The sequence below is a fragment of the Leptonychotes weddellii genome, chromosome 7 (genome assembly GCF_054177405.1).
Source record: "Leptonychotes weddellii isolate Sample4059 chromosome 7, ASM5417740v2, whole genome shotgun sequence".
Lineage (NCBI taxonomy): Eukaryota > Metazoa > Chordata > Mammalia > Carnivora > Phocidae > Leptonychotes > Leptonychotes weddellii.
The window spans coordinates 39,794,170-39,820,853 of record NC_138375.1 but is presented as its reverse complement, the minus strand read 5'-3'; the positions used below and the strand labels follow the sequence as shown (position 1 = coordinate 39,820,853).

Below are 26,684 nucleotides of genomic sequence, written 5' to 3'. Positions count from 1 at the left end.
AAAAAAAACAAAAAAACAAATCAAGATGAAAAACTGCTTACCCGGTTGCTAAGGACCTTCTGAACAGGCTCAGAATCATCAAACACAACAAAACCAAAATTGGGTAATTTCCCGCCGCTGTTAATGCGTAGCTCCACCACATTCCCATAACCTGCAAGCGAAACGCAGACTCTCAAATAACTGGTTAGAACATTCCCTTTAAATATTACATACACACTATCCACTGATAGCCACTAGTCACATGTGGATACAGACCACTTGAAGTGTGGCAATTCCGAAACAAGAAGTGCCATTAAGTGTAATACACACTGAACTTCAAAAACTTTTAGTACAGAAAAACATAAAATCTCTCTCATTTTTACATGCTGAAATGATGTTTTAGATACATTGGGTTAAATAAAATATTAAAATTAAATTCAGATTTCTTTTTAACTTTTTAAAATGTGACCACTAAAAAAAATAAAATGTGGGGCGCCTGGGTGGTTCAGTTGGTTAAGCGACTGCCTTCGGCTCAGGTCATGATCCTGGAGTCCCTGGATCGAGTCCCGCATCGGGCTCCCTGCTCGGCGGGGAGTCTGCTTCTCCCTCTGCCGCTCCCCACTCTCATTCTCTCTCTCAAATAAATAAATAAAATCTTTAAAAAAAAAAAAATGTGGCCACTAGAAAACTTAAAATTATGTATGTGGCCCATCTATTTCTATTGGACAACACTGCGGATGAATCTAGTGTTTAAAACTCAACCTACTTGGGTACCTGGGTGGCTCAGTCAGTTAAGCATCTGCCTTCGGCTCCGGTCATGATCCCAGGGTCCTGGGATCGAGTCCCGCATTGAGCTCCCTCCTCTGCAGGGAATCTGCTTCTCCCTCTGCCCGCCCCCACTCTTTCTCACAATCCCCCCTCTTGTTCTCACTCTTAAATCTTTAAAAAAAAAAAAAAAAATGTATAAATTAAAAATACGTAAAACTCAACCTACTTTGAAAAAAATCTTTAAGCTCCGATTTGTCCACTTCGTGTGGCAGATTGCCAATGAAAAGTTGGTGACTATCAGGGTGTCTCACAATTCTTCGGGGTTCAACATCACCTTGCTCACCAGCCTCACGGACTTAAACAAAAATAGCAATGAAAGACAGAGAAAGACATTTTTCAGTGACTATTTCATTCAATAATTTTTTTCTCCACCCCTAAACCCAGGTAATTCCCCCAGCTCCAGAATTTTTTAAAGTAGAAAATATCAACCTCCCTTAAGACACAAGTTCTCACCTCAAATTCCCCCAAACTAGACAAGTCACCCTTCTGAGCTCTTACTTGGTCTAGGTCCCCTCTGGGGAGGAATATTTATTCGTTGTTCTCGCACTCTTTGATCCCTCTGAGGCCTCTGCGGTGGAATCTGAGACTCAGGCTTAGACTCCGGACGAGGCTGAAAAATTTATAAGTCAACGTCTGTGTAAAAACAAAGCAAGCTGACCTTTTTTCTTGTAAAGTTTCTTAGCTAACAATAAGGTTTAAAAGAGAAAATGACAGGGGTGCCTGGGTGGCTGTCGGCTGAGCATCCGACTCTTGGTTTCAGTTCAGGTCATGATCTTAGGGTCCTGGGATTGAGCCCGATGTGGGGCTCTGCAGTCAGTGCAGAGTGGGCTTGTCCCTGTTCCTCCCCTCGCGCACAAGTGCACGCTCATGCTCTCTCTCAAATAAATAAAAGAGAAAATGACAATTCTCTCACAAAAGAAATTATTAAAAACCACCTCTTCTCTACTCTATGTACCAGCTCCCACATTCTCTAAACCTATGTGAAACCAAATTACATGAAATACAAGCAAATGGGCCTAATATACAAGCTTAGAAACTCACCTGTGAAGCTGGTACTTTAACAACATGAGGTGGTATCCCAGTAACTGGAACAGCTCCACTGGGTGGAAGGTTCTTACTGGTCACAGATGCCCAAGAAAATGTCTAAGGGAATAACATTAATTGATTACCCATATCAAAACAATATAAAAGCTATTAGTTCTTCATTTCTTGTACATATGAATCACATTTTCACAGGTAGAATGGAGTTACTTTGTAAGTATCTCTAGATTCCTTTTCTCCCCCTACTTACAAAATTTAGTACTAAAATTCCCTAGAACTAGTCATCAAGTACAGCAAAATATGAAAAGTTTAGTCCTAAGAAGCTCGTTTCACTCAATTTCAAGTTTGTGAATCAAAGAAAATTCCTCCAAAACCAGCTCTTCCTCCTATGATTCCAACTGATGGCACAAACATCAATTCAATGACAAACTTTAGAATTACCTTGAACACCTTTTTAATCCATATCAAACTTACCAAATCTTGCTATTTACCTCGTTATCTTCACTGCCACAACCTTCATCCCAGGTTATCAGTATTTATCTCCAGGACTACTACAATAGCCACCTAATTAGTCATTCCTTCCCAATCCAGCCAACCTACTTTTCTACTGGCAAGCTGAAGTCATTTCACATTTCTCTTTCCTATTCACCTCATTACTGCTAGAGAGAGACCAAGAACACTATCGGTTTAACCAATAGTTCCCATACCTAGAACAATGCCTCACACAGAAGCACCTGAATTAACTATTAGATAAATGACATAAGAACCCTGACCCCATAAATAAAGCATTAAAACATATTCCTTCACAAATGTAAAGGTTCTATGATTTCAGTTAACATCACCCTGATGAGACTCAGGACTAACTGAAAAGCTTCAAACTTTTGAAATCAAGTATTCTAAATAAAAAAGTAGCTATATTTCATAGTTTGTTTCTACTTCTACTGTAAAGTTATCCTCAATTAGATTTCAGAAAAAAAGCAGGAGTAAGTCTATTGTGCCATGATGTTTTTCAAAAAGATACATTCTCTCTTATTGGTTCTAACAAGCATGTCATAATTTGAAACAAAATATTTAAAAAATGAGGGATTATTAATATGGTGATAAAGTAACACCTGAAATTTCTGGTCTAATAAAAAGTATTCAAGTTTCCTTGGGAGAAGAGGAAAGTTACTTTTATAAAACAATATGCATCTTACTTATCTGAGGGATGGCTCAATATGTAAGAAATTTCCCTGAACCAAAAAATGTACCTACAAAAATCAGTGTAACAATAATAAAGGAGAAGAGAGATTTTTAAAAATCAACCAGAAATAGAGTAAGAAGAAAGACATATTGCATACCCTCAAGTCTTCCTGTACTGTCTGAGCTATGTCCGTAGGTGCTGGGGAAGAACTCTTCTGAGCATCCTCAGGGGCAGTTTCTTCCAATACTGGCTCAGACTTTTCCTCTTGGATTTCAGATACAGGTTCTTGCTCTGGTTCTGGTTCAGGATCTGGCTCCGGTTCAGCAACAGGTTCCTCTAAATGTTCTTCTAAGTCATTGCTTTCACAGGAAAATTAGAGAAATATCATTCTGACTCTACTGATTTAGCAAGAAATTCCCAAGTATTTATTAACTATAGAAACCTGAACCAAAAAATAGCTCTCCAAAAAAAATCTAGGAATTCCATATCTGAATATTAAAAAAAGACAATTTTTTAGAAGAGCACTCAATGAGCAAATCTTAACTGCAATCAGATTTGCTAAATTCTGATAAGCAAATACATCAAAATAGATCAAAATGAATCAAATCATGGTTTGTTATAATCCCAAAACTCTCACCATTTACCTACCACACATAACAAAAGACTAATAGGCTGTGCGTAAGAGGAAAAAGAGTTTTTTAATGGATATAGTTTTAGTTTTGAGAGATGAGAAGTTCTAGAGATCTGGTTGCATAACTATGTGCATATAATTAAACAATACTACACAATGCACTTAAAAATGGTTAAGAAGGTAAATTTTATATTATGCAATTTTTACCATCAAAAAAGCCTCTCATAATAAATCACAATTTTAGCTCAGTGATGTCAAAAGCAAAACCTTTCTTCTAGGAAATTACTGTTATATTCTGAAATAATTCTGAGAGAATATGACTGCCCTCCAACAAAGGGAAAGACGAGACAACCTAAATTCTCATGCAGCTCTGGACAGATGAACAAAGCTTTTCTTACCTGACAGTCTGATCATAGAAAGTTCCAGAATCATCAGGTACCACCTCAGGTGTCTGCTGTCTTTCTTCAGGTTCCTCTACCTCTTCCTCAGATTCTATATAAAAAAACAAATTTCAAGTAATTCGTGCTTATTTAATTCTCAAATACACATGACCCTTGAACAAGAGGGTTTGAACTGTGCAGGTCCACTTATACGCAGATTTTTCTTGATAAATACAGTACAGTACCGTAAATGTATTTTCTCTTCCTTAGAGTTTTAATAGTATTTCCTTTTCTCTAGCTTACCTTAAGAATATATAATACATACAACATACAAAATATGTGTTAATTGACCGTTTATCAGTAAAGTTTCCAGTCAACAGGAAACTATTAGTAGTTAAGTTTTTGTAGAGTCAAAAGTTAAATGGGGATTTTCGGGGGGGGTGGGGAAGTGGCAGTGCCCCTAACCCCCATGTTGTTCAAAGGTCAGCTTTATATTCACTTTCACAATGCTCATCATGATCAACAAAGTAATGAGGTGGATGGAGGAATGGGTTAAATACGTGTTGGGGATTAAAAGGTGTACTTGTGATGAGCACTAGGTGTTGTATGGAAGTATGGAATCACTGTATCTTACACACGAAACTAAAAAAAAAAAGAAGTAATGAAATAAGCACACACACACATATATATATAGATAAAGCACAGCAAATTGGTAATATCATGGCAAAGGCTTTAAGGACAGAATTAAGGCTTAATTATAGTGTTTGGGCTGAGAACATGGGAGTCTGAGGTCATACTGTCCATAATCCAATGCAGGCTCTACCACCTAACTAGATATACAGTATCAGGTGAATTACTTCTCTGCATCTCAGTGCCCTAATCCATTAAATAAGAATAGTACTTAAAGTACTTATCTATAAACCTGTTGTATTACACAATAAATATAAAGCACTTAGAATCATTTCAGCCATACAGAAAACACTAATAAACTGATTATTATTAGTGTTTAGAGGCAATTCGTCATGGGTTTCTCACGTATCTGCACATCTTACAACTAAGGCAATGGCTACCCTTTGTTTCAAACTATCTTTTAAGAACATTTATACAGCAAACAGCCTCAGAAAAACAGTGTCTCCCTCTAGAGCAAAGGGCAGGTATGTTTACTGCCCATTATAAAAGATTTTGATTCCTTAAACTTAGGGTTCCACTCCTATAATGCACCCTACTCCAATGCAGGTATCATCTGGACTTCATGCTGTCCCGTGGAAATTGTGGCAAAAATGCTTAACACTGTTGCAGTGAGTATACCTACTACTGACTTAGGAGTTTCAGGTCTTCCATGAAATAGGCTAACCTATTAGCTCCATGTAGGTTAAAAACGCAGACCCTTCCTCCGTCTTGACAATTAGAAGTTATTAATGAAGAATATAGAGTATAATAAAAACATTCAATGGGGCGCCTGGGTGGCTCAGTCGTTGAGCATCTGCCTTCGGCTCAGGTCATGGTCCCAGGGTCCTGGGATCGAGCCCCACATGGGGCTCCCTGCTCGGCAGGAAGCCTGCTTCTCCCTCTCCCACTCCCCCTGCTTGTGTTCCCTCTCTCGCTGTGTCTCTCCCTGTCAAATAAATAAATAACATCTTAAAAAAAAATTTTTTTCAAGAAACCCATACTGTCTTCAAGTCAACCTGATGCCATCAAAAAAAAATTTAGACAAGTAACTTACCCTCCTGAGGCTCAGTGACAAAGCCACCAAAGACCTCATCTTGGTATCTGAAGATATCATTGTGAACGTAGAACTTATTTGCAACAGAGCCCTGCAATGCCAACAAAAACTTTTCATTTATTCAGCAGACTTTGAAAAAGCCAAGTCACCCTACACCAGTGGTTCTCAACTAAGGAAAACACTGCACCACCAGAAGACATCTGGCAGTGTCTGGAGAGATTTCAGTTTTCACATGGGGGAGTGCAACTGAAACTACTGAGAAAAGGGCAGGGATGCTGCTAAACATCCCACAATGCATAGAACAGCTAGCCACAAAAAAATTATTCAGCCCAACATGTTAATAACACCAAGGATGAAAAACCCTGCTCTACATTATAGCCATTAAAAACTACACTCAAATATATTGCTTCCTTAAAATACCAGCAGATGGACACCCAAACACTGGTAAAGCTCTAAGTATGTAAGATGCCACACACCTCAAATCATTTTTTGAACAATAAAAACGTAATACCAACTGCAGTGGGTATTTAAAATTCCCTTAATCTGTGTCCAACAATATTGATATAAGCACTCAATGGTGGTAGAGCTGAAAACGTTTGCCCACACTAGGTAGAAGACACACCAGAATATAAATCCAACCATGTTATTAACTAGTTATTCAGTTACTAATACTGTCTCATCTATTTAAAAAAAAAAAAAAATACCACCTCACAGCTTTGAGTATTAGTATTTGCTTTGAGACAGTTCATGTAAAAATGTATCATACTAAGGTAATGTTAGATTCTTCCTCTTTAATGGGAAAAGGAACTTTAAGCAAACTGGAAATAACTGGTAATCATATCCTACATGATTCTTTGTATAGTTAGAACTCCATCAAGTTTTATACTACAGATAATCTAAGCCATCCTCTAAAACTCATAACTAAAATGAAACCTGTAATTTTTCTAACAGTAAAAGGATAGGGGTTTTAGATTCATCATTCTGGACAGAAAATTATCTTAGGGGTAATGCTAAAGAAAACATCTAAGTGCTACTGAGCCACTTCCATCCACATGCTTATGCAGATAGGCGTCCTGACTCCGTTCAGTCTGCACCAGTCAGAAAGACAGTACAAATATAATTATTCAACATAGGGGTGCCTGGGTGGCTCAGTCGTTAAGCGTCTGCCTTCGGCTCAGGTCATGATCCCAGGGTCCTGGGATCGAGCCCCGCATCGGGCTCCCTGCTCAGCGGGAGGCCTGCTTCTCCCTCTCCCACTCCCCCTGCTTGTGTTCCCTCTCTCGCTGTGTCTCTCTCTGTCAAAAAAGAAATAAAATCTTTAAAAAAAAAAAAATAATAATAATAATTATTCAACATAAACCTGTGGCCCTCTCATGACGAGCATGGTAACTAAAAAGAACCAGGGCTCCTTGAAGAACAGCAGATACCAGAACGGGGGCTGGGGCTAGAGCAGGGAAAGTCCAAGATAAACCTGAAACATCTTGTTCCACAAAAGTTATAAAGTGCTCCCCTCGCCAAAAACAAACAACAGAAGCCAGCCTGAAGGAGCTCAGACTTAATAGATCTGGGACATTTTAGACATTAAGTTAATTAGTGGGTTAAATCCATTAAATAAACAAACACTCCACAAATAACAGCAGACAGAAGGCAGAGTGCTTTACTGTAAAATGCCAACTAATGAATACCAAATGATAGAAACAGATAATCACCATTTATAACCATTAGAGTAGCAGCTGACTCCAGCAAGAACGATGCTAAAACTAGCACACAAAAGTTTGATGAAGAACAAGATATCTGCATAGTCTCAAGGATAACCACCACAATTTACTAATAAGAAAAATAAAAATGCTAACTTCACAGCAGCAAAACATGGTGACCATCACCTTAAGCAAGTAATCAATTGTTAACATCACTGATAGGACTAAATGACATCTAGTGCCTTCCTAATATAACCTAAATCCGATCATAAAGAAATATCAGACAATTCAAACTGAGGTATTCTACAAAGTACTTTGTGCTCCTCAAAAATGTCAATATCGTGAAAAACAAAAAATTAAAGAATTATTGCACGTTTAAGGAGACTGAGGAGACAGGACAGCTATATTATATTATGTGTAATCCTGGATTGAATCTTGGACCAGGAAAAGAAAAAATACCATAAAGGATTATTATTGGGACAATCACCAAAATTTAAATATGGGCTACAGATTGCTAACTGTATTAACATCAATACTTCCTAAATTTGATAACTGTACTGTGGTTATGAAAGAGTATTCCTTACACTTAGGAAAAGTATCTAAGGATGACTAGGCATGATTGTCTCCAACATATTTTCAAATGGTTTTGAATTAAAATGACAGGTAAACACAAAAAGAATTACAAACATATAGGCAAGTGTTGGCAGTGGTTCTAGGTAAGGAGTATGAATTACTGTATTATTATTACAACTTTTAAGTTTGAAATTTCAAAATGAATAGTTTCTAAAAAGATATGCATAACCTTTCATTGTTTCCTTTTTCATACCTCAGGAGCAAGGACAAATGTCTGCATGAATCTCCTCAAAGCCTGGTTGTTATTAGAGAGCAACCCCATCACCTGGACCACTACACCATCATTCAGAGTGGCATGAGCATCAACATGGCGAATCTTAGTGTGACAGTTGGTAAAGTTTTGTGACATCACTTTCCTATGGATCTCCTAAGGAATCAAGGCAAGAATTAATGACGTAAAATTTACAAAATCTCCAACAACAAAGAACTTCCTAATACAACACAAGTAGAGATAATCTCCATGTTTAAATCACAAACTACACAGCCCCTACTCTAATTTGCCTTAGAACAGTTTATTCCCAATGACCACCCTGAACTTTTTAAAATTGTCCTGAATTGACAGACCTAAAAAATGTTTACAGTAAATGAATGATACCCATGCTAAAACAAATTACATCCTGAACAGAAAACCCTTAAGCTTTTCAATGGGTATCGTATTTACCAAATCGTTATGAATACCAAAATTTCTAAAAAAGAAATTAAAAAATTTGATCTTTAAATATCAGTAAATCTACCAAATATGTATCTGCCTCAATTGTACGGGTTATTTTCTAACTGCCTAACAACCTACAGAAAACTTGAGATGCTTACTTTCTGTCCATAGACCGCATCTGCTGGCTTTCCATTTGAATCCAACCCCCCATGGACATAAGAAGAGTTCTTTCCATAAAATCTGAAAAACAGAGAGATAATTTACTTGTCAGTTTCAAGTAGCCTAAGACTAGATACTTGCTTTTTCATGTTTGGTACCCACGTGCCTCACTGACAGACTCCTGGAAGCAAGAATGGGTTTGCTTTTTCATTTCTGTATGCCATCATAGATCTACCCCCTTCATGTCACTCAATATTTGCTGAATGGAAATAGATTTGGTCAATTAGGCAGAACACTTTAGTTTACAAGACATAAGTAAGCTCCAGATTTCAGAGCAGGATGACTGTGTTGGGAAAAATCCTGTAGTTCATGTCAGGAAGGCTACTTAGAATGAAACAGAAGTTCCTGTTTTCACTCTAGAAAAAACAGGCATTTTTGATACAGATAAGGACATCTGTACCCTCCCACAGGCTTGGAGAGTCCAATCCTTCTATATATCTGAGAATGCATATGAAGGGTTTCCACTAAAAACCCAGTAACTGAAGGGCGCCTGGGTGGCTCAGTTGGTTAAGCGACTGCCTTCGGCTCAGGTCATGGTCCCGGGGTCCTGGGATCGAGTCCCGCATCGGGCTCCCTGCTCTGCGGGAAGCCTGCTTCTCCCTCTCCCACTCCCCCTGCTTGTGTTCCCTCTCTCGCTGTGTCTCTCTCTGTCAAATAAATAAATAAAATCTTTAAAAAAATAAAAAATAAAAAAATAAAAAAAAAAAACAGTAACTGGGGCACCTCGGTGGCTTAGTTATTTAAGTCCGACTCTTGATCTCAGCTGAGGTCTTGATCTCAGGGTCCTGAGAGTTCAAGCCCCACGTGGGGCTCCATGCTGGGCACGGAACCTACTTAAAATAAAACTCAGTAGCTCAAGCAGGTGAAGTTTAAGAGTAACTTTTAATAATTTCTGCTGATGCATTAAGAGCTTCAAATTTTAATTCCCCATAGCTTTAATTCATCTATATCCTCAATTGTTTTGTTTTCATTTTAATACTGGATCAGGAAAACCTGATACAGGCACAAAGTACCCCAATGCAGAGATGACTGCTATTAGAATTTCTTGGTAACTATACTACCGGTATACAACTTTTCACAAATGAACCCATACACGTCATTTGACATTCTGATTCTGCCTGCACCCCCGAAAGTGTACCCTGCAAATTTTAAAGTTATTAAAAGGCTGCATGTCAGCCAGTGAATCAGTTCACTCCTGGCTAATCCACTTTTCATTACAGGCATACCTCAGAGACATTTCAAGTTTGGTACCAGACCAGCACAATAAAGAGAACATTGCAATAAACAGTCAAAGAGATTTTTTGGTTTTCCAGTGCATATAAAAGTTATGTCTACACTATACTTTAGTCTATTAAGTGTGCCATAGTACTTCTATAAAGTGTGCCTACCTTAATTTAAAAAACACTTTATTGCTAAACAATGCTAACCATCACCTGAGCTTTCAGTGAGTCCTAATCTTTTTGCTAGTGGAGGGTCTTACCTCAATGTGGATGGCTGCTGACTGATCAAGGTGGTGGATGCAGAAGGCTGGGGTGGCTGTGCCAATTTCTTAAAGACAGCAATGAAGTTTTCCCCCATCAACTGACTCATCTTTTCACTAACAATTTTGCTATAGCATATAATGCTGTTTACAGCATTTTACCCACAGAACTTCAAAACTGGGAGTTAATCCTCTCAGTTAACCCTGACACTGCTTTAACAACTCAGTCTATGTAATATCCTATCATGTTGTCATTTCAACAATCTCCACAGCGTCTTCACCAGTACATTCCATTTCAAGAAACCACTTTCTTTGCTCATCCATAAGCAATTCCTCATCTGTTAAAGTCTTATCGTAAGATTGCAGCACTTCTCCACTTCTCATTCTAGATCTCTTGCTATTCCTACCTCATCTGCAGTTACTTCCCCCACTGAAGTTTTAAACCCCTCAAAATCATCCATGGGGGCTAGAATCAACTTAACTCCTGTTCACCTTGATAGTTTGACATCGTCCCATGAATCGCTTCTAATAATATCAGGCAGTTTCATCTACAATGAAAATCTATTATGTAGTGTAGCCACCTTCATTAATTATCTTAGCTAATTCTTCTCAAGAACTTGCTGCAGCTTCCACATCAACACCTGCTGATTCACCTTGCACTTTTATTTTACGGAGGCAGCTTCTTCCCTTAAAACCTCATGAAAGAACGTCTGCTAGCTTCAAACTCTACTGCCGCAGCTGCTTCATATCTGTCAGCCTTCAAAGAACTGAAGAGTGAGGGCCTTGCTCTGGGTTAGGCTTTGGTTTAATGGAATGTTGTGGCTTGTTCAATCCTCAAACTACTCAAACTTTCTCCATATCCACAATAAAGCTGCTTTGCTTTCTTATAACTCGTGTGTTCATTCGAGTAGCACTTTTAATTTCAAAAACTTTTCCTTTGCGCTCAGAACTTAGCTAACTGGCCCAAGAGGCCTACCTTTGGTCCATTCCAGCTCTCAATATTCCCTCCTCATTAAGCTTACTTCTAGCTTTTGATGTGAAGAAGAGACATGGGACCCCTCCTTTCACTTAACAGGTAAAAGCCATTATAAGGTTAAATAACTGGCCTAATTTCACTATTGTTGTGTCTCAGGGAATAGGGAGATGGGGTACAGCCATTGGTGGAGGAGTCAGAAAACACAAAACATTTATTGAACATTAAGTTCACGGTCTTATATGGATGGGCATGAGACCCGATATAAGTATAACAATAACAAAGATCACTGATCATAGATTACCATTAACAAATATAATAATGGAAAAGTTTGAAATATTTTGAGAATTATCAAAATGTGACAGAGACAAAGTGAGCAAATACTGTTGGAAAAATGGCACCAATAAACTTGCTCCGTGTTAAGATTGCCACAAACCTATAATTTGCAAAAAATATCTGCAAAGCATCCTAAAGCAAAACAAAATGAGATATGCCTGTATATCTAAGCTGCACTTCAGAGATAAAATGTGAAAAAATATCAATATTGACAAGAAACATATTAATTTAGTTATCTTTCAACTCCTGCTCCTTTTCAAATTCCAAACTTATCTAACCTCTGAGGGCATAGAATCAAATTTTGACATAAAAAACAAAAATAATAAGAAAAAAGGAAGAGGGCTGAAAACCCGTTCGGGCACCTGGGTGGCTCAGTCGGTTAAGCGACTGCCTTCAGCTCAGGTCATGATCCTGGAGTCCCAGGATCGAGTCCCGCATCGGGCTCCCTGCTCAACATGTGTCTCTCTCTCTCTCAATCTCTCTCCCTCAAATAAATAAAATCTTTAAAAAAAGAAAACCTGTTCAATCACTTAATAGTCATGCCAACACCAGCAAATTTTTAACCCCTTACCATCTTTATCTGCAAAAATAAAGTTATCCTAACAATACCTTACTAAAAAGGTTTTTGTAAAGATCAATAGGAAACAGATGAAACTGTTTGGAAAATTGTAAAGCCTTAAAAAAAAATATACGAGGTATTTTCCATTTTCAGAGCAAGGACTCAAAACAAATTTATAAATTTTCTTTTGCACCCAATAAGCATGTAATATCCAATATGCAAGCTGGTCAAAGTATAGAGGAAAAGAGTCTGGTCCAGCAAATACACATTTTAGAATCTCTACGAGATACTCTGGGAGTGCCTGTGGTGGCGCAGTCAGTAAACGTCCCAACTCTTGGTTCCAGCTCAGTTCGTGATGTCAGGGTCATGAAATCGAGCCCAGTTCCACACTCAGCACGGAGTCTGCTTAGGACTCTCTCTCCCCCTGCCCCTGCATGCACACGCAGGCTCTCACTCGCTAATAAAAAAAAACTTAAAAAAAAATATTATTCTAACAAGTCCACATAAATATATTTATAGTTCTGTATAACACAGGACTGTTTGTAAGAGCAAATGAAGCAACCAACAAAAAATTAATCAGTAGGGATTAAAGTATGCTACATCTCTAAAATAAAAACTGTGTGAATGTGGATACTAAAATTAATGTGATACATGTAGTACCCTTAAAGAGGATCCCAGATTACCAAGTAAAAAAGCTAATAGACAGTAGGTAAAAAATGTTTGCATATACAGATAACAATTGTAAACATGGTTTTTACTAAAGCTTTCCATGTTTACTTCATAAACTCAATTTAAAAGCCTATACCATTTCCACTGAAGTTTCCCCAATTTTTAAAAGCACAACACCACAAAAATATTATTACGGGAATAGTCTTCAACACATTTTTTTTTTAAGATTTTATTTATTCATTTGAGACACCGAGATAGAGAGAGAGAGAGCACATGAGCAGAGGGAGAGGCAGAGGGAGAGGGCGAGGGAGAAACCTTCCCGCTGAGCAGGGAGCCCGATGCGGGGCTCGATCCCAGGACCCTAGGATTACGACCTGAGCTGAAGGCAGACGCTTAACAACTGAGCCACCCAGGCGCCCCCTACTTGTATATTCTACTTAAAATTATAATTTTAGGGACATTTGACTCTTGATTTCAGCTCAGGTCATGATCTCAGGGTTGTGGGATAGTCCTACCATGGGCTGGACACTCAGCACCTCCCCCTGCTAGCGCCATGTGCACGTGCCTCCCCCTGCTAGTGCCATGTGCACGCGCACGATCTCTCAAATAAATAAATCTTTAAAAATCTTAAAAATAAAATTAAAATTTTAACAGAAATCATTCACTGGTTCTTATGTACCAAGCACTATATGCAACAACCCTACAAGGTGCATGATGCATAAGAGGTTCTAAAGTATTAAGTACCTACGTGCTAAAAAAAACTTTAGATGCAGGATAAAAAACGATGTTTTACCTGTGTAGCATGTCTGGGGCCTGGTTCAGCAGTGTGTAATACTGTCTCACAAATTCCCGCCCGACCAGCAGGGGACTAGGCTTCTCCATAACCATTGCTTTGGTCAATTCAACCTGGGGGAAAAAAAGTCAAATATGTTCAACCTGAAATATCAAGTACAAGGGGGAAAAGCAGCAGGGGAGAAAACTGAATCATTCAACTAAAACCAACTCAAAGTAAGACAAGGCACGTCAACAGTTCTTGGTTTTAAAAAATAAAGACCATAAGAACAAATAAACCCCACACAGATCAGGTGAGATTTTTAGTCAAATTTATTGCAAGGAGATGAATTGGGGGGGAGGGGACTGCCGATAAAGAATTCATTATTCCCAACAGTCAATTTCTTTAAAATGAATATAAGAACATCAAAGGTACATATTTCCAGCATGCACCCTATCATAACTTCTCTATTTTTAAACTCAAGAGTGTTCCAGTTCTAAGATTCCCAAACACATTCTTATTTGTGGCAATATTAGATTCAAGGGTGATAAGCTTTGACATACAGGCACATATGATCACATTTTTAGTCAAACTAAATCAGGAAAATTTTTTGTATCTTTAACAGAGAACCACAAAACCTAAAAATTTTAAGCTTACTTTATGATGAAACCAAAAATAATCTGAAAATGGGTGAACTAAACACAATGTTTTTACTCAACAAAATGATCTCAGCACCTCAAAATCATGATGATTTATTTTTTTTAAGAGCTTATTTATTTATTTGACAGAGAGAGACACAGCAAGAGAGGGAACACGAGCAGGGGGAGTGGGAGAGTCTTGGAGAAGCAGGCTTCCCGCCGAGCAGGGATCCCTATGTGGGGCTCGATCCCAGGACCCTGGATCATGACCTGAGCTGAAGGTAGACACTTAACGACTCAGCCACCCAGGTGCCCCAAAATCATGATGATTTAAAGTTAGAATCTTTAGTATCTTTGTGTATTAAGAAAGGCAGCTGGCACAAAGTAAGTCCTCAATTACTGTCAGTTATTATCAAAATAAAACTTTTTGGAAAAAATATGTGCCATGAGATAATCCAACTTTTCATTTGAGGAGATAAAATCATCCTGAAGTTAAACATACAGGCAAACGGAGAGACATGAACAGATCAATTACAGTATAAAAGGCAAGAAATTTTATTTCAGTTTCCTCAAAGGATGGGCAAAACAGACTGGTCAATTCTGAACAATTTGTGGAGATTTATTTATCCTTATCTAGTGCATCTGCATTATTCTTCACCAAAACCTAAGAAATTAGTTCAAGGCCGGTCTGTATTTTCTCCAGATTGCAGGCACTAGATCAATAATACCTTCCCAGTCATACTGGAGAGTAGTTTACCTGCAGGTACGGTTAAGAGAGCATCAATAACAAGAATCTGGATCTTAAGTCTTAAACTAATGTACTTAGACTAATGCAGAATGAGAAATTGTTCTCTTTCTTCCGTGGCTCATACTCCAAAAAAAAAACGAATTTCAGATGTTCTTAATGATCCTAAATTTTCCAGAACTTCAAAGTTACAGTTGGACACCAGAAAATATTAACAGTCATCTAGCCTGCGATTTTCAAGTTTTTAATATATCCCATTACTTCATTTAAACCAGAACTGCACTTTTTTATATATTAGTTTCCGTATAAATTTTCCTTTCTTAAAAGGACTTAGCTACTCTCTTCAAAAATCACTAACATCTGGGTGGCTCTGTCGTTAAGCGTCTGCCTTTGGCTCAGGTCATGATCCTGAGGTCCTGGGATCGAGCCCCGCATCGGACTCCCTGCTCCGCGGGAAGCCTGCTTCTCCCTCTCCCACTCCCCCTGCTTGTATTCCCTCTCTCACTGTGTCTCTCTGTCAAATAAATATATTTTTTTAAAAAATAAAAAAAAAAATGCTAAACATTGCACAATTAAAAAAAAGCAATCTTTTAAAGGGAACCTACACAACAGGATAGATAAATCAAAGAAAACAATACACATTAAGTAAACCCCTATTTTTCTATTCTAGTTGCACTTGCTTCTCTTGAGTACTACCTGTTCTTATTTCCCAGTCAATATTACAAATGTCATTATGAGGCCAGTATTATCAACCTAACTGCATTCTCTGATACTGCCAAGTAGTCTCATTATAAGATAAATTACTAAAAATCATTTTACCAAATACTACTTCCTCATCCAATATTCCTATGCAATATAATAAAAATCCTCTAGATTATATATCAAAGGTAAGAAAAATTTTAATCTGTAGACCTCTAGAACTTTTTTCCCTTTCTTCGAGATTACCTATATAATTCAAATTAAAAGAATAAAGAAAGATCATTATTGGTTTGATTATACCATTATAAATATTTTATTTCAGTTCCCCTAAAGCCAAGAAAAAAGTAAACCTAAACATTTATATGCTAAATTGATCTTCATCTCATTTGTGGATTTTTCTTTTTTTAAAGGTTTTATTTATTTGACAGAGAGAGACATAACAAGAGAGGGAACACAAGCAGGGGGAGTGGGAAAAGGAGAGGCAGGCTTCCCGCTGAGCAGGGACCCTGATGCGGGGCTCGATCCCAGGACCCCAGGATCACGACCTGAGCTGAAGGCAGACGCTGAACAACTGAGCCACCCAGGAGCCCCTCATTTGTGGACTTTTCTTAACAGTTATTAATTCTGAAACCAATACTAAAATCCGTATCATTTATCAAGTTTCCAATATTTTATTATCTTAATGGTTTAACAGAATTCAATATTTTAGGTTCTCAATTAGCATTTTTTATTTTTTTCCAAATAGATGGTACTTTATTTGGGGTTGAAATTTTCAACTTGAGAAACATGCAATAGCTATGGTGAAACCAAATTTTCAATAGTCTGCTACTCAAGTTATAAGTTTTAATGTCAGTCATCAGCGCTGCCTCAAATACCCTTGCAGCCTCCTAAGGCTTACACTTATACTACAAGCACTTTATGATTCCATTAAAGTAGAAGCTCTGGCTCTTAAAGTCTCTCCTTTTAGCTCTTCTATAATATGGACCAATGAATTCGAAGGCAAATGGTAGCACTATTTAAAAAGAATATTCCTGTCAAAAAAATAATAAAATAATCCTGTCAATTACATATCAATAAAACTGAAAAAGAGTAACATTCCATGTGACTAAATATGTACAGCATTTTATTAAAAAGAAACTACAGGGGCACCTGGGTGGCTCAGTCGTTAAGCATCTGCCTTCAGCTCAAATCATAATCCCGGGGTCCTGCGATCGAGCCCCACATCAGTCTCCCTTTTCAGCGGGAAGCCTGCTTCTCCCCTCTCCCACTCTGCCCTATTTGTATTCCCTCTCTCGCTGTCTCTCTCTCTCTCTTATAAATAATAAAATAAAAAAATCTTTAAAAATAAGAAAAATTAAAAAAACTATTGTTTCACTGCTAAAAAAAAAAAAAAAAAGACTGATTTCTAAATTAAAACAGCCAAAAATTTCAAGAATTCTACATTAGTCAAGGTCAGATAAAACATTTTGAAAAAAGAATGCAAGCTTCTTCCTAAATGTTTCTTTAGAGACCATTTCTTATGTAACTTTCTAGCCCCAAAAACCTGTGTCTGACAAAGAATAGAAATATTTTTTTTCTTTTTTTTTTTTTTTTTAAAAGATTTTATTTCCTGGGGCGCCTGGGTGGCTCAGTCGTTAAGCATCTGCCTTCGGCTCAGGTTATGATCCCAGGGTCCTGGGATCGAGCCCCGCATCAGGCTCCCTGCTCAGCGGGAAGCCTGCTTCTCCCTCTCCCCCTACTTGTGTTCCCTCTCTCACTGTGTCTCTCTCTGTCAAATAAATAAAATCTTTAAAAAAAAAAAAAAGATTTTATTTCTTTATTTGACAGAGAGAGACAGAGCCAGAGAGGGAACACAGGCAGGGAGAGTGGGAGAGAGAGAAGCAGGCTTCCTGTGGAGCAGAGAGCCCGATGTGGGGCTTGATCCCAGGACCCTGGGACCATGACCTGAGCAGAAGGCAGAGGCAGACACTTAACGACTGAGCCACCCAGGCGCCCCTAGAAGTAGTTTTCTTTCATTCAACATTCGCACACAAAGATTAGAATTTTATACAAGCAAAAATGGATTTCTGATGATCCATTTGTCAGGTTTTTCAGAAGTTAGATTAAGATAACAGACACAACACTGTTTCTTTAATGACTAAGAAAAGGCCCAAGAGAAAAGTAACCTAAGGTGTTACAAATGAGAAAGTACTTGCCTGAGAGGGAGGTGACTGGAAAGGCCCATAGGGAAACTGGGAGAGGGGGTTGGAGAGGGAGAGGGGTTAGAGAACTGTATGTAAAGCTGACCCTTAAATACCCCCCCCAACTTAGGGGCAGACACCCATCACACCCACAGTTGAAAATCCATATAACTTTTGACTCCCCAAAAACTTAATACCCTACTGCTGACCAGAAGCCTTACCAGTAACAGTCAAAAGATACATATTTTGTATATGTATTATATACTGTATTCTTACAATAAAGCTAGAGAAATGAAAATATTAAGAAAATCATAAAGAGACAACACATTTCCAGCACCATTCTGTATTATTTAAAAAAAAAAAAAAAAGATCCAGGAGCGCCTGGGTGGCTCAGTCATTAAGCATCTGCCTTCGGCTCAGGTCATGATCCCAGGGTCCTGGGATCGAGCCCCACATCGGGCTCCCTGCTTGGCAGGAAGCCTGCTTCTCCCTCTCCCACTCCCCCTGCTTGTATTCCCTCTCGCAGGAAGCCTGCTTCTCCCTCTCCCACTCCCCCTGCTTGTGTTCCCTCTCTCGCTGTGTCTCTCTCTGTCAAATAAATAAATAAAATCTTAAAAAAAAAAAAAATCCATGTACAAGTGGACCCAGAGTTCAAACTCCTCTTGTTCAAGGGTCAACTGTTTCTCAGGGTAATGATTATAAATATACAATAGACTTTTCAAGGTGAATCCTTATATTCTATAATTTCATCATTTGTAAATTATGCCTCCAAAATTCTATATAAAAAATGCTTTCAGGGGTGCTTGGGTGGCTCAGTCGGTTAAGCATCCAACTCTTGATTTTGGCTCAGGTCATGATCTCAGAGTCGTGAGATCAAGGTCGGCATCAGGCTCCCCACTCAGTGCGGGGTCGCTTGAGATTCTCTCCCTCTGCCCTTCCCCTCCCCCTGCTTGCAAGTGCCTATGCGCACTCTCCCTAAATAAATAAAATTTAAAAAAGAAAAAGAAATCCTTAAGGAGGGAAAGATACTAAACATTACCTTCAGTTTACCAGTTTTCATTGAACCATCCAAGTCTAAGGCAAATCTAAAACTGAGTGCTCTAGTTTAGAACAGTGAAAAAGTATTTGAGATGCAATAAAAAGAACCCCCCCCCCCAAATTTTCTTTAACCAATTCTCACTGTGAAAAATTCTCCCACATCATTCACTTGCTATGCTCCTGGGGTAGTAACAATCTGTGCCCCCAGTTCTCTCATCTGTAAAACTGAAATAACTTAAGAATTGTCTATTAAATAGCAAGCACTGAATGTCAGCTGTTATTACTATTAGTATAATTATTAACTAATTCTAAAGAAAGCATTTCCACATTCCACCCTTCTCTGTCCCCAGAAGACTATTTAAGTACTCTGCTAGCAGTACTAAAATATAGGATTCCTGTGAGTAAGAATTTGTGTACAGAGTACCTTGGATTATAGAAGCCCAAGCACTTAATGTAACACTAACTTTTCAGAGAACTTCTAGGTTGACCTTATTTTTTTTAAGATTTTATTTATTTGACTGAGAAGAGAGAGAGCGCACAAGCAGGCGGAAAGGTAGGCAGAGGGAGAGAAGCAGGCTCCCTGCTGAGCAGGGAGCCCGATGGAGGGCTCGATCCCAGGACCCTGGGATCATGACCTGAGCCGAAGGCAGAAGCTTAACCGACTGAGCCACCCAGGTGCCCCATTTGGTTACTTTTTCAGAACTTTCAGGGCTAAGGTCTAAGAGCTAAGCATTCTCCTAAAAAGTTCTTAGTTTCACCTTCAAATTGGTCTTAAATATCTATTTACTTTCCTTTTTGAAAGGGTTGTATCAGAATACTTTATTCAAGTTTTCCAACTTTAGGAAAGAATTCACTTTTGGCTTGTAATACTATCATTTTTCCAACAGTACCATTTTGTGTTGGCATTCAGATCCCTCAGAGCAAACAATGAAAACGTGATTAAGGTACAGTGCAGAAAAAAAAAAATTTGCGGCAACAATTATTAGTTGCCTACATGGAATGAAAAGTGTAATTCTCATCCTTTTCTTACCTATTTTTTGAAAAGCACATAACATCATCAATAAATGTTATTCTAAAATAACATTCAATGGAAATGTCAACGATCTCTCACAGATGAACACAATCACTGATTTTTTTGTGGACTGACCCCGATTTCTGAAATACTCAAATTTCAAAATGTCTACTTAATCCCAAGTTACTAGACTGCATGACAACTTTAAAGAAATTTCCATCAATAATTTTGCTGAAGTTCATGAAGAATGTTAAATGGGCTTCCTATAAAGTCTAAAAAGCTGTGAGCATTTACGTTCCAAGAGCAGGGAAGCATGAAGGGCAACCATAATCCACCTGAATTAATAGTAGAGCTTACTCTGGCAAAATCAATGATGTCGGGGTCACAGGATCCAGCCTGGAGTCGGTCTCCCACTAAGTGTGGTCTCCCACTAAGTGCAGAGTCTGCTTGAGATTCTTTGTCCCTCTCCTTCTGCCGCTCCCTTGCACTTGCATATGCTCTAAATAAATCTTTAAAAATAAATTTTAGGGGGGGCGCCTGGGTGGCTCAGTCGTTAGGCGTCTGCCTTCGGCTCAGGTCGTGACCCCAGGGTCCTGGGATCGAGCCCCACATCGGGCTCCCTGCACCGCAGGGAAGCCTGCTTCTCCCTCTCCCACTTCCCCCACTTGTGTTCCTGCTCTCGCTATGTCTCTCTCTGTCAAATAAATAAAATCTTTAAAAAAAATAAAAAAATAAAAATAAAAATAAATTTTAGGGGCGCCTGGGTGGCTCAGTCGTTAAGCGTCTGCCTTTGGCTCAGATCATGATCCCGGGGTCTTGGGATCGAGCCCCGCATCGGGATCCCCGTTCAGCGGGAAGCCTGCTTCTCCCTCTGCCTCTCCCCCTGCTTCTGTTCCCTCTCTCACTGTCAAAAAATAAATAAAATCTTAAAAAAAAAAAAATTAAAAAGATAAAATCTATCACTTCTCACGGAAAATTCCTCGAAGTATTAAAATACCAGTCAATATATGGGCCGCCTGGGTGACTCAGTTGGTTAAGCATCTGCCTTCAGCTCAGGTCATGATTTCAGGGTCCTGATACCGAGTCCTGCATAAGGCTCCCTGCTCAGTGGGGAGCCTGATTCTCCCTCTCCTCCCAGCTAGGGCTCTCTGTCTCTCTCTCGCAAATAAATAAATAAAATCTTATAAAGTATACATTATCAGTCAGTATCAAACACTGGCAAGGAAGTCGGGAAAAGAGGACCTGTGAAACTGAAGGGAGTGTCAACTGCTCCCACCACAGTGAAGAACAATTCTGCAGTTATCTAATAAAATCCAAAATGTTCCAATGAATCTAGCAATTCCCTTCTAGATTTATACACAGAAACTCACCCATGTACATAAGACATAAACTGAGAAATTAACTGCCACCTTATATCTAAAATCTAAAACAACCTATGTGTCTGTCAAACAGGAGATGGACTAAGTTGCACTTTATGCATATCATTCAAACCTGTATCTAAGATAATTATATGAGGCACTTAAAAGATTAAAAAGCTGTACTATTTGTAATTATGTCAGGTTAACTGGAGTGAATTAGGACTGTCCCTGGGAAACCAAGACATAAAGTCATCCTATTTATAGCAGTCAAAGTCAGCATGAAATAGATCTCAAAAACAATATTAAAATGAAAAGTCAGTTGCTGAATATGTACTGTATGCTCTTCAACATGTTTAGAAGTGTTTTTAGTATACATAAAAACACCAGATATTGCCATTTATTTTTAAAATAGTCTAGGTGTAAAAACAAATAGATCCACGGAACAGAATAGTTATGAAATATACCACACATAAATGGACAACTGGGATTTTCAACATTAAGTGCAGATAATTCAACAGAAAAAGGATACTCTGGTCAACAAATGGTGGAACAATTACACATCCATATATAGGGAAGAAAATGAACCTCACTTCATATATCACATATTAAAATTTAACTCAATGCGGTGCCTGGGTGGCTCAGTTGACTGTCTGACTTCAGCTCAGGTCATAATCTCAGGGTCCTGGGATTGAGCCCCAAGAGTCTGGGAGTCTGCCTGTCCCTCTGTCCTTCCCCCTTGCCCATGCACTCGCTTGTATCACCATCACTGTTCAATCTATTTTCTAAACTATTCACATTTACCACCTGTCACTTCCCTTCAAAATTCTTTGTGGTAGCTCCTTGGAGAAACAGTTGACTCTAGGGCTGGGAAAGGCAAAATACAAGGTGAGCCTTAAATGCCCGATAAAGAAAATGCTTAAAAAGAAAAAAAAACAAAAACGGGGGACCATTAAAAGGACACAAGGGCCAAAAATGGAAGTGTGTGAGCAATAAAATAAGTAAAAAAGCAAAGTAAGTCAGATAACACTGGATTACAACCCAAAGAATAAAAATTCCATGCCTCCATATATAGATGAGGCAGTACTGAGCAAGCTCAGAGAATCCACATAGGCTATACTCGAGGCACAGCCTAAAAAAGCCTGAAAAGTAGTCACACTCATATACCTTCCAAATTCTGAATCTTTCGAACTTTTTTGAATAAGGAAATAGCTAGCAAATAATGGTCTACAGTCCCCTAGTAGATACACAAACTTTACAAAATAATTTAGACAACTATTTGGGTTTCAGAGCTTCAGTTCTCTTTATAAACAAAAACACTAGAACATAAAAGAGCTATACAAATACACAATGATGCCGTTACATAGCCACTTAAATTAACAGCCACCAAGGATGACATCCCTACAAAGTAGAAGTCTGTCCCATCTAGGAAGCCCCTTTCCCTGAACCATCTCTAACATTTACTTTAAAGATTTTATTTGAGAGAGAGAGAGAGACAGCGAGAGAGGGAACACAGCAGGGGGAGTGGGAGAGGGAGAAGCAGGCTTCCCGCTGAGCAGGGAGCCTGATGCGGGGCTCGATCCCAGGACCCTGGGATCATGACCTGAGCGGAAGGCAGACGCTTAACGACTGAGCCACCCAGGCGCCCCTAAAATTTACTTTAATAATTATTAAATACCTGGGGCACCTGGGTGGCTCAGTTAAGCGGCTGACTCTCCGGTTTGGGCTCAGGTCCTGATCTCAGGATTGTGAGATCAAGCCTAAGAGGGGCTCCACTCACTGTGGAGTCTCCTTGTGACTCTCTCTCCCTCTGCCCCTCCCCCCACCCACCCCACCCCCCAACTCACTCGCACTCTCTAAAACAAACAAATCTCTAAAAAATAATTATTAAATAACTGAAACACAGCAAGCTGAACAGCTAACAATATTACATGATTGACTGCCAGAGGACAAAAGCAGAAATCTATCAAAGTCATCTAAAGACATTTATTAAGGCCACAACCTGTGAAATTTTTTGATTTTCTGTTTTATAAAGCCCCCTCTTCATGTGCAGATTATTCCTAGCTCTTTACCATTATCACCTGGCTTGCAATTCAGCTTTCCCCACCAAGGACAAACAGGGTGTCCAAAAATGCTTAAATAAAAAAAGGAAAAAGCTGATTTTTGAGATTTAAAAACATATAAACCTAATTAACACCAGTGTGATCACCAACTACAAGTGAGATTACAATTGCTGAGTCTAAATTTAACTCCATTGCTGGAAGGACAGTGTTGCAACTAAAGGTTTTTCCCACTAGCTGTTAACTTGGGGGCGGGGGGGGGGGGTCAGTGCACACTTTTTCAACCCACCTACTCCAACAATTCTCTCCCTTCGCAAATGAACATATAATGCATATCTGAATTCTAAAATATCATTTAAAAAAATCTAATTACAAAATGTTGAAAGATCAAAGAGGTAATTGTATTAAACTGTAAAAAAAAAACTGGTTTGTCACAAATTCAGGCTTTATATTAAATTTCATCTTTTAACATTGCCCCATCCATTCTAAGAACCATACACAATTCACAAACCTATAAAAACTTTAACCTTTACCTTTTACTTTCAAGGCAAAGTACTAAAATAGTGAAAATTACAAGAAAAAAGAACTACTGTGAAATAGGTCAGCAAGAAACATTACCAACTCTTCTGATGCACCCTTAGCAGACTGTCAGTTGAGAACAGCAAAGAACAAAGAACTGCCTACTTTTCTATCCGTTAGAAGTACAGAAACTTAGAAAGGATTTAACAATAACAAAAGTAATCTGACTTGGCTGGGCAGAAGAAAGGCACACCAGTCTTATATTATTACAATCTGCTTCATTTGTTCTTAATAAATGCATGCACAAGAGATACGCCAGGCTACCAATTGTAAAATACCAGTTTTCATATTCCTACCCAACGGATAACCATTCGCCTGAGGGAAAGAACAGGCTAAGAAATATTTGAAAGGGAATCAAAATCCTCAATGCACAAGAAAATTTCATTCTGATACATTTTACTCCGAGGAATAACACCATTAGGTGGACTGCCAAGTTTAAATGTTATCACTATGTTTTAAAATTTTAAACCTAAAATGCGGATTCAGTAAGGTAACGCCATCTAAATAAACTAGAATTGCTACATGAAGGCACGTTCTAAGTAAAACAATGTTATATTCTAAAGCAATCAGTTATTTATGGCAACACCAACTAAAGAACTTGGGCCATACAATATTTTGATCCTTTATCTATTGCTACTTTGTTAAGAAACATGGCAAGTACTGGGTAAATGGAAACACAAATATTAAGCTTCCTTGTAGTTTTTTAATTTACTTGCAAGGACGGAAATTTTGTATTCCCTCTGACTGCAATAACTTAAGACTAAAGGCTCTAATAGAAGGTTGAAAGCCATTCCAAGCAAAATTCAGAAGAGCTAGTGCCAAAACTTATTAGTTTTATCTCAAGTAGAGACATTTGTGATGTCAAGTAATGGTCTGGACCTGCAACGATTTTCTAAAACAAGGGAGCATACTGGCTTTTAAAAATCGCAAATATATGCTCGTCTTCGAAGGTATCTTCCACATACATAGGAGCCTAACAGTAAACGCGAAATAAGTGAACTGAATGTAGAGAGGCTTTCATCCACAGAAGATCCCGACTGCCCTAAGGGCAAGATTTCCAACACACCTCAATCACCCGTAATTCACCTAGCATAAGCTCCAGAGATTAAATTTATATTGTAACTGGGCACCATCCTTTCCATTCTCACTTCACATTTCAACTCACACATGCAGGAGAAATCTGAAACTCATCGCTCTGACCCGCATTTTCTCCAACTACAAAACGAGGAAGTGAAACTATCTTCCCGAAGGTCTTTCTCAAAAGTCTGCCCCGGTAAAGAAAAGACGAAAAAAGGTTTCAGGGTCTAAGAGCTGAGCCTAACTCGTGGCTGCCAGGAATTTCCCACCATCGCGCTCTTGAGTATTAAATCGGAGGAGGACCACCGTCCACATTCGTTTGCACTTATTCGCCTTTTCTCTACTTTTCCGAAAGCTCTGAAGGCGGCACATCCATCAGCTTTCCGTGCGAACACTCGTAGAAAGGAAGCCCAAAGCCCTTGGTGTCCTTTGTCACAATCCCACTTCCAAGCCGCGTCTCCCTGGAAGCCGACAAGTGGCTCAAGCACAAATACCGCCGCACTCCGCCCAGCAGCTGGCCTCTCCGGGCTGAGGCCGCAGGGCGCTGGCACAAGGACGGAAACAGGCTGGGGGCCTAGCAGTCACACGGCCTGGGTTCCACCCGATACCTGTCCCTTACCGTCGGCGTGCCTGTGACCACATCTCTGCACCTCTGGGCGTCCGAATCCACTGCAAAAAGGAAAATCGCCGTACCTACCTCACCGGACCGTTGTGGGAGTACCGGAGAGCCACACAAGTTGCTCAGCACAGTGCCTGGCACACAGCGAGGGCTCAGAAAAAACAGTAATTATTACTTCCACTCATTACCCGTGCCTTCGCTGCTCCCCCTTTACTCCCTGTAAATCCCCGGAGCAGCACTTCTGCTTCCCGAGCCAAAAACCTCCTCGGGTTTTCGTGTCGCCCCCGCCGCTAAATAAAAGCCTCCTCCGGTCCGGGCCAAGCTGGAGCTTCTCGCCCGGGCAGAAAAGGCTCTGCGGGCGCGCGGGGGGCGGGGAGGGAGACGGGCGGGAAAGGCCGGCGAGCGGGCCGCGCGGGGCCCCGGGTTCCCGAGATCGCCCTGGGGCCCGGGCGGCGGCCGCGGCTCGCTCACCCCCCGCGCGGCCGTTGGGCGTGGCACGCGCACACGGCGGACGCGGACACGGCCACGCGCGCCGGCCGGTGGGAGCGCGGCGAGAGGGGGCGGGGAAACTCCACGCGCCCGTGCGCCCGCCTGCGGCCGTTGTGGGGGGGAGGGTAGGGTGCACGCCTCGCGCGGTGGCCACTGCCGCCGCCGCTGCGACTTTTCTGTCTCACAAGCGTCCCAGCTCGTCTTCGTCCCTGGGCCGCCCCGCCCCGCCCACACCCCGGCGTACCTGCGCGGCTGAGCGGGAGAGGAACAAGCTTTGCTCCACAGTACGGCAGAAGGCAAAATCACCTCACGCAACTGCGTCCGCACACACGCGTGCTCCGTCGCCGGTCTATATAACCGCGACTCAGCCTAACTTGTTGCGGCCAGGTCGAGCAGGCTGGTGACCAATCCCGACTGCGTCCTCTGGGCTCTTCGAGC

General features: G+C 39.9%; 1 protein-coding gene across 4 annotated transcripts; it reads right to left on the bottom strand.

Moving 5' to 3' along the window:
• Window positions 1-6: 6 nt before the first annotated feature.
• G3BP1 (G3BP stress granule assembly factor 1) lies at window positions 7-26,629 on the bottom strand. 4 transcript variants are annotated; one of them, XM_081826204.1, is made up of 11 exons: window positions 26,491-26,629; window positions 13,777-13,889; window positions 8,906-8,987; window positions 8,289-8,462; window positions 5,766-5,856; window positions 4,061-4,154; window positions 3,189-3,390; window positions 1,849-1,950; window positions 1,306-1,417; window positions 974-1,102; window positions 7-151 (listed from the first exon to the last, which is right to left on the bottom strand). In XM_081826204.1, the coding sequence occupies exons 2-11, from the start codon at window positions 13,869-13,871 to the stop codon at window positions 21-23; spliced, it is 1,212 nt and encodes a 403-aa protein (XP_081682330.1). In that variant the 5' UTR covers window positions 13,872-13,889; window positions 26,491-26,629; the 3' UTR covers window positions 7-20. The 4 variants fall into 4 exon arrangements, with proteins under 4 accessions (XP_081682330.1, XP_081682331.1, XP_081682332.1 ...); XM_081826205.1 differs by lacking the exon at window positions 26,491-26,629 and adding an exon at window positions 25,836-26,195; XM_081826206.1 differs by lacking the exon at window positions 26,491-26,629 and adding an exon at window positions 25,758-25,782.
• Between the last annotated feature and the right edge of the window lie 55 nt (window positions 26,630-26,684).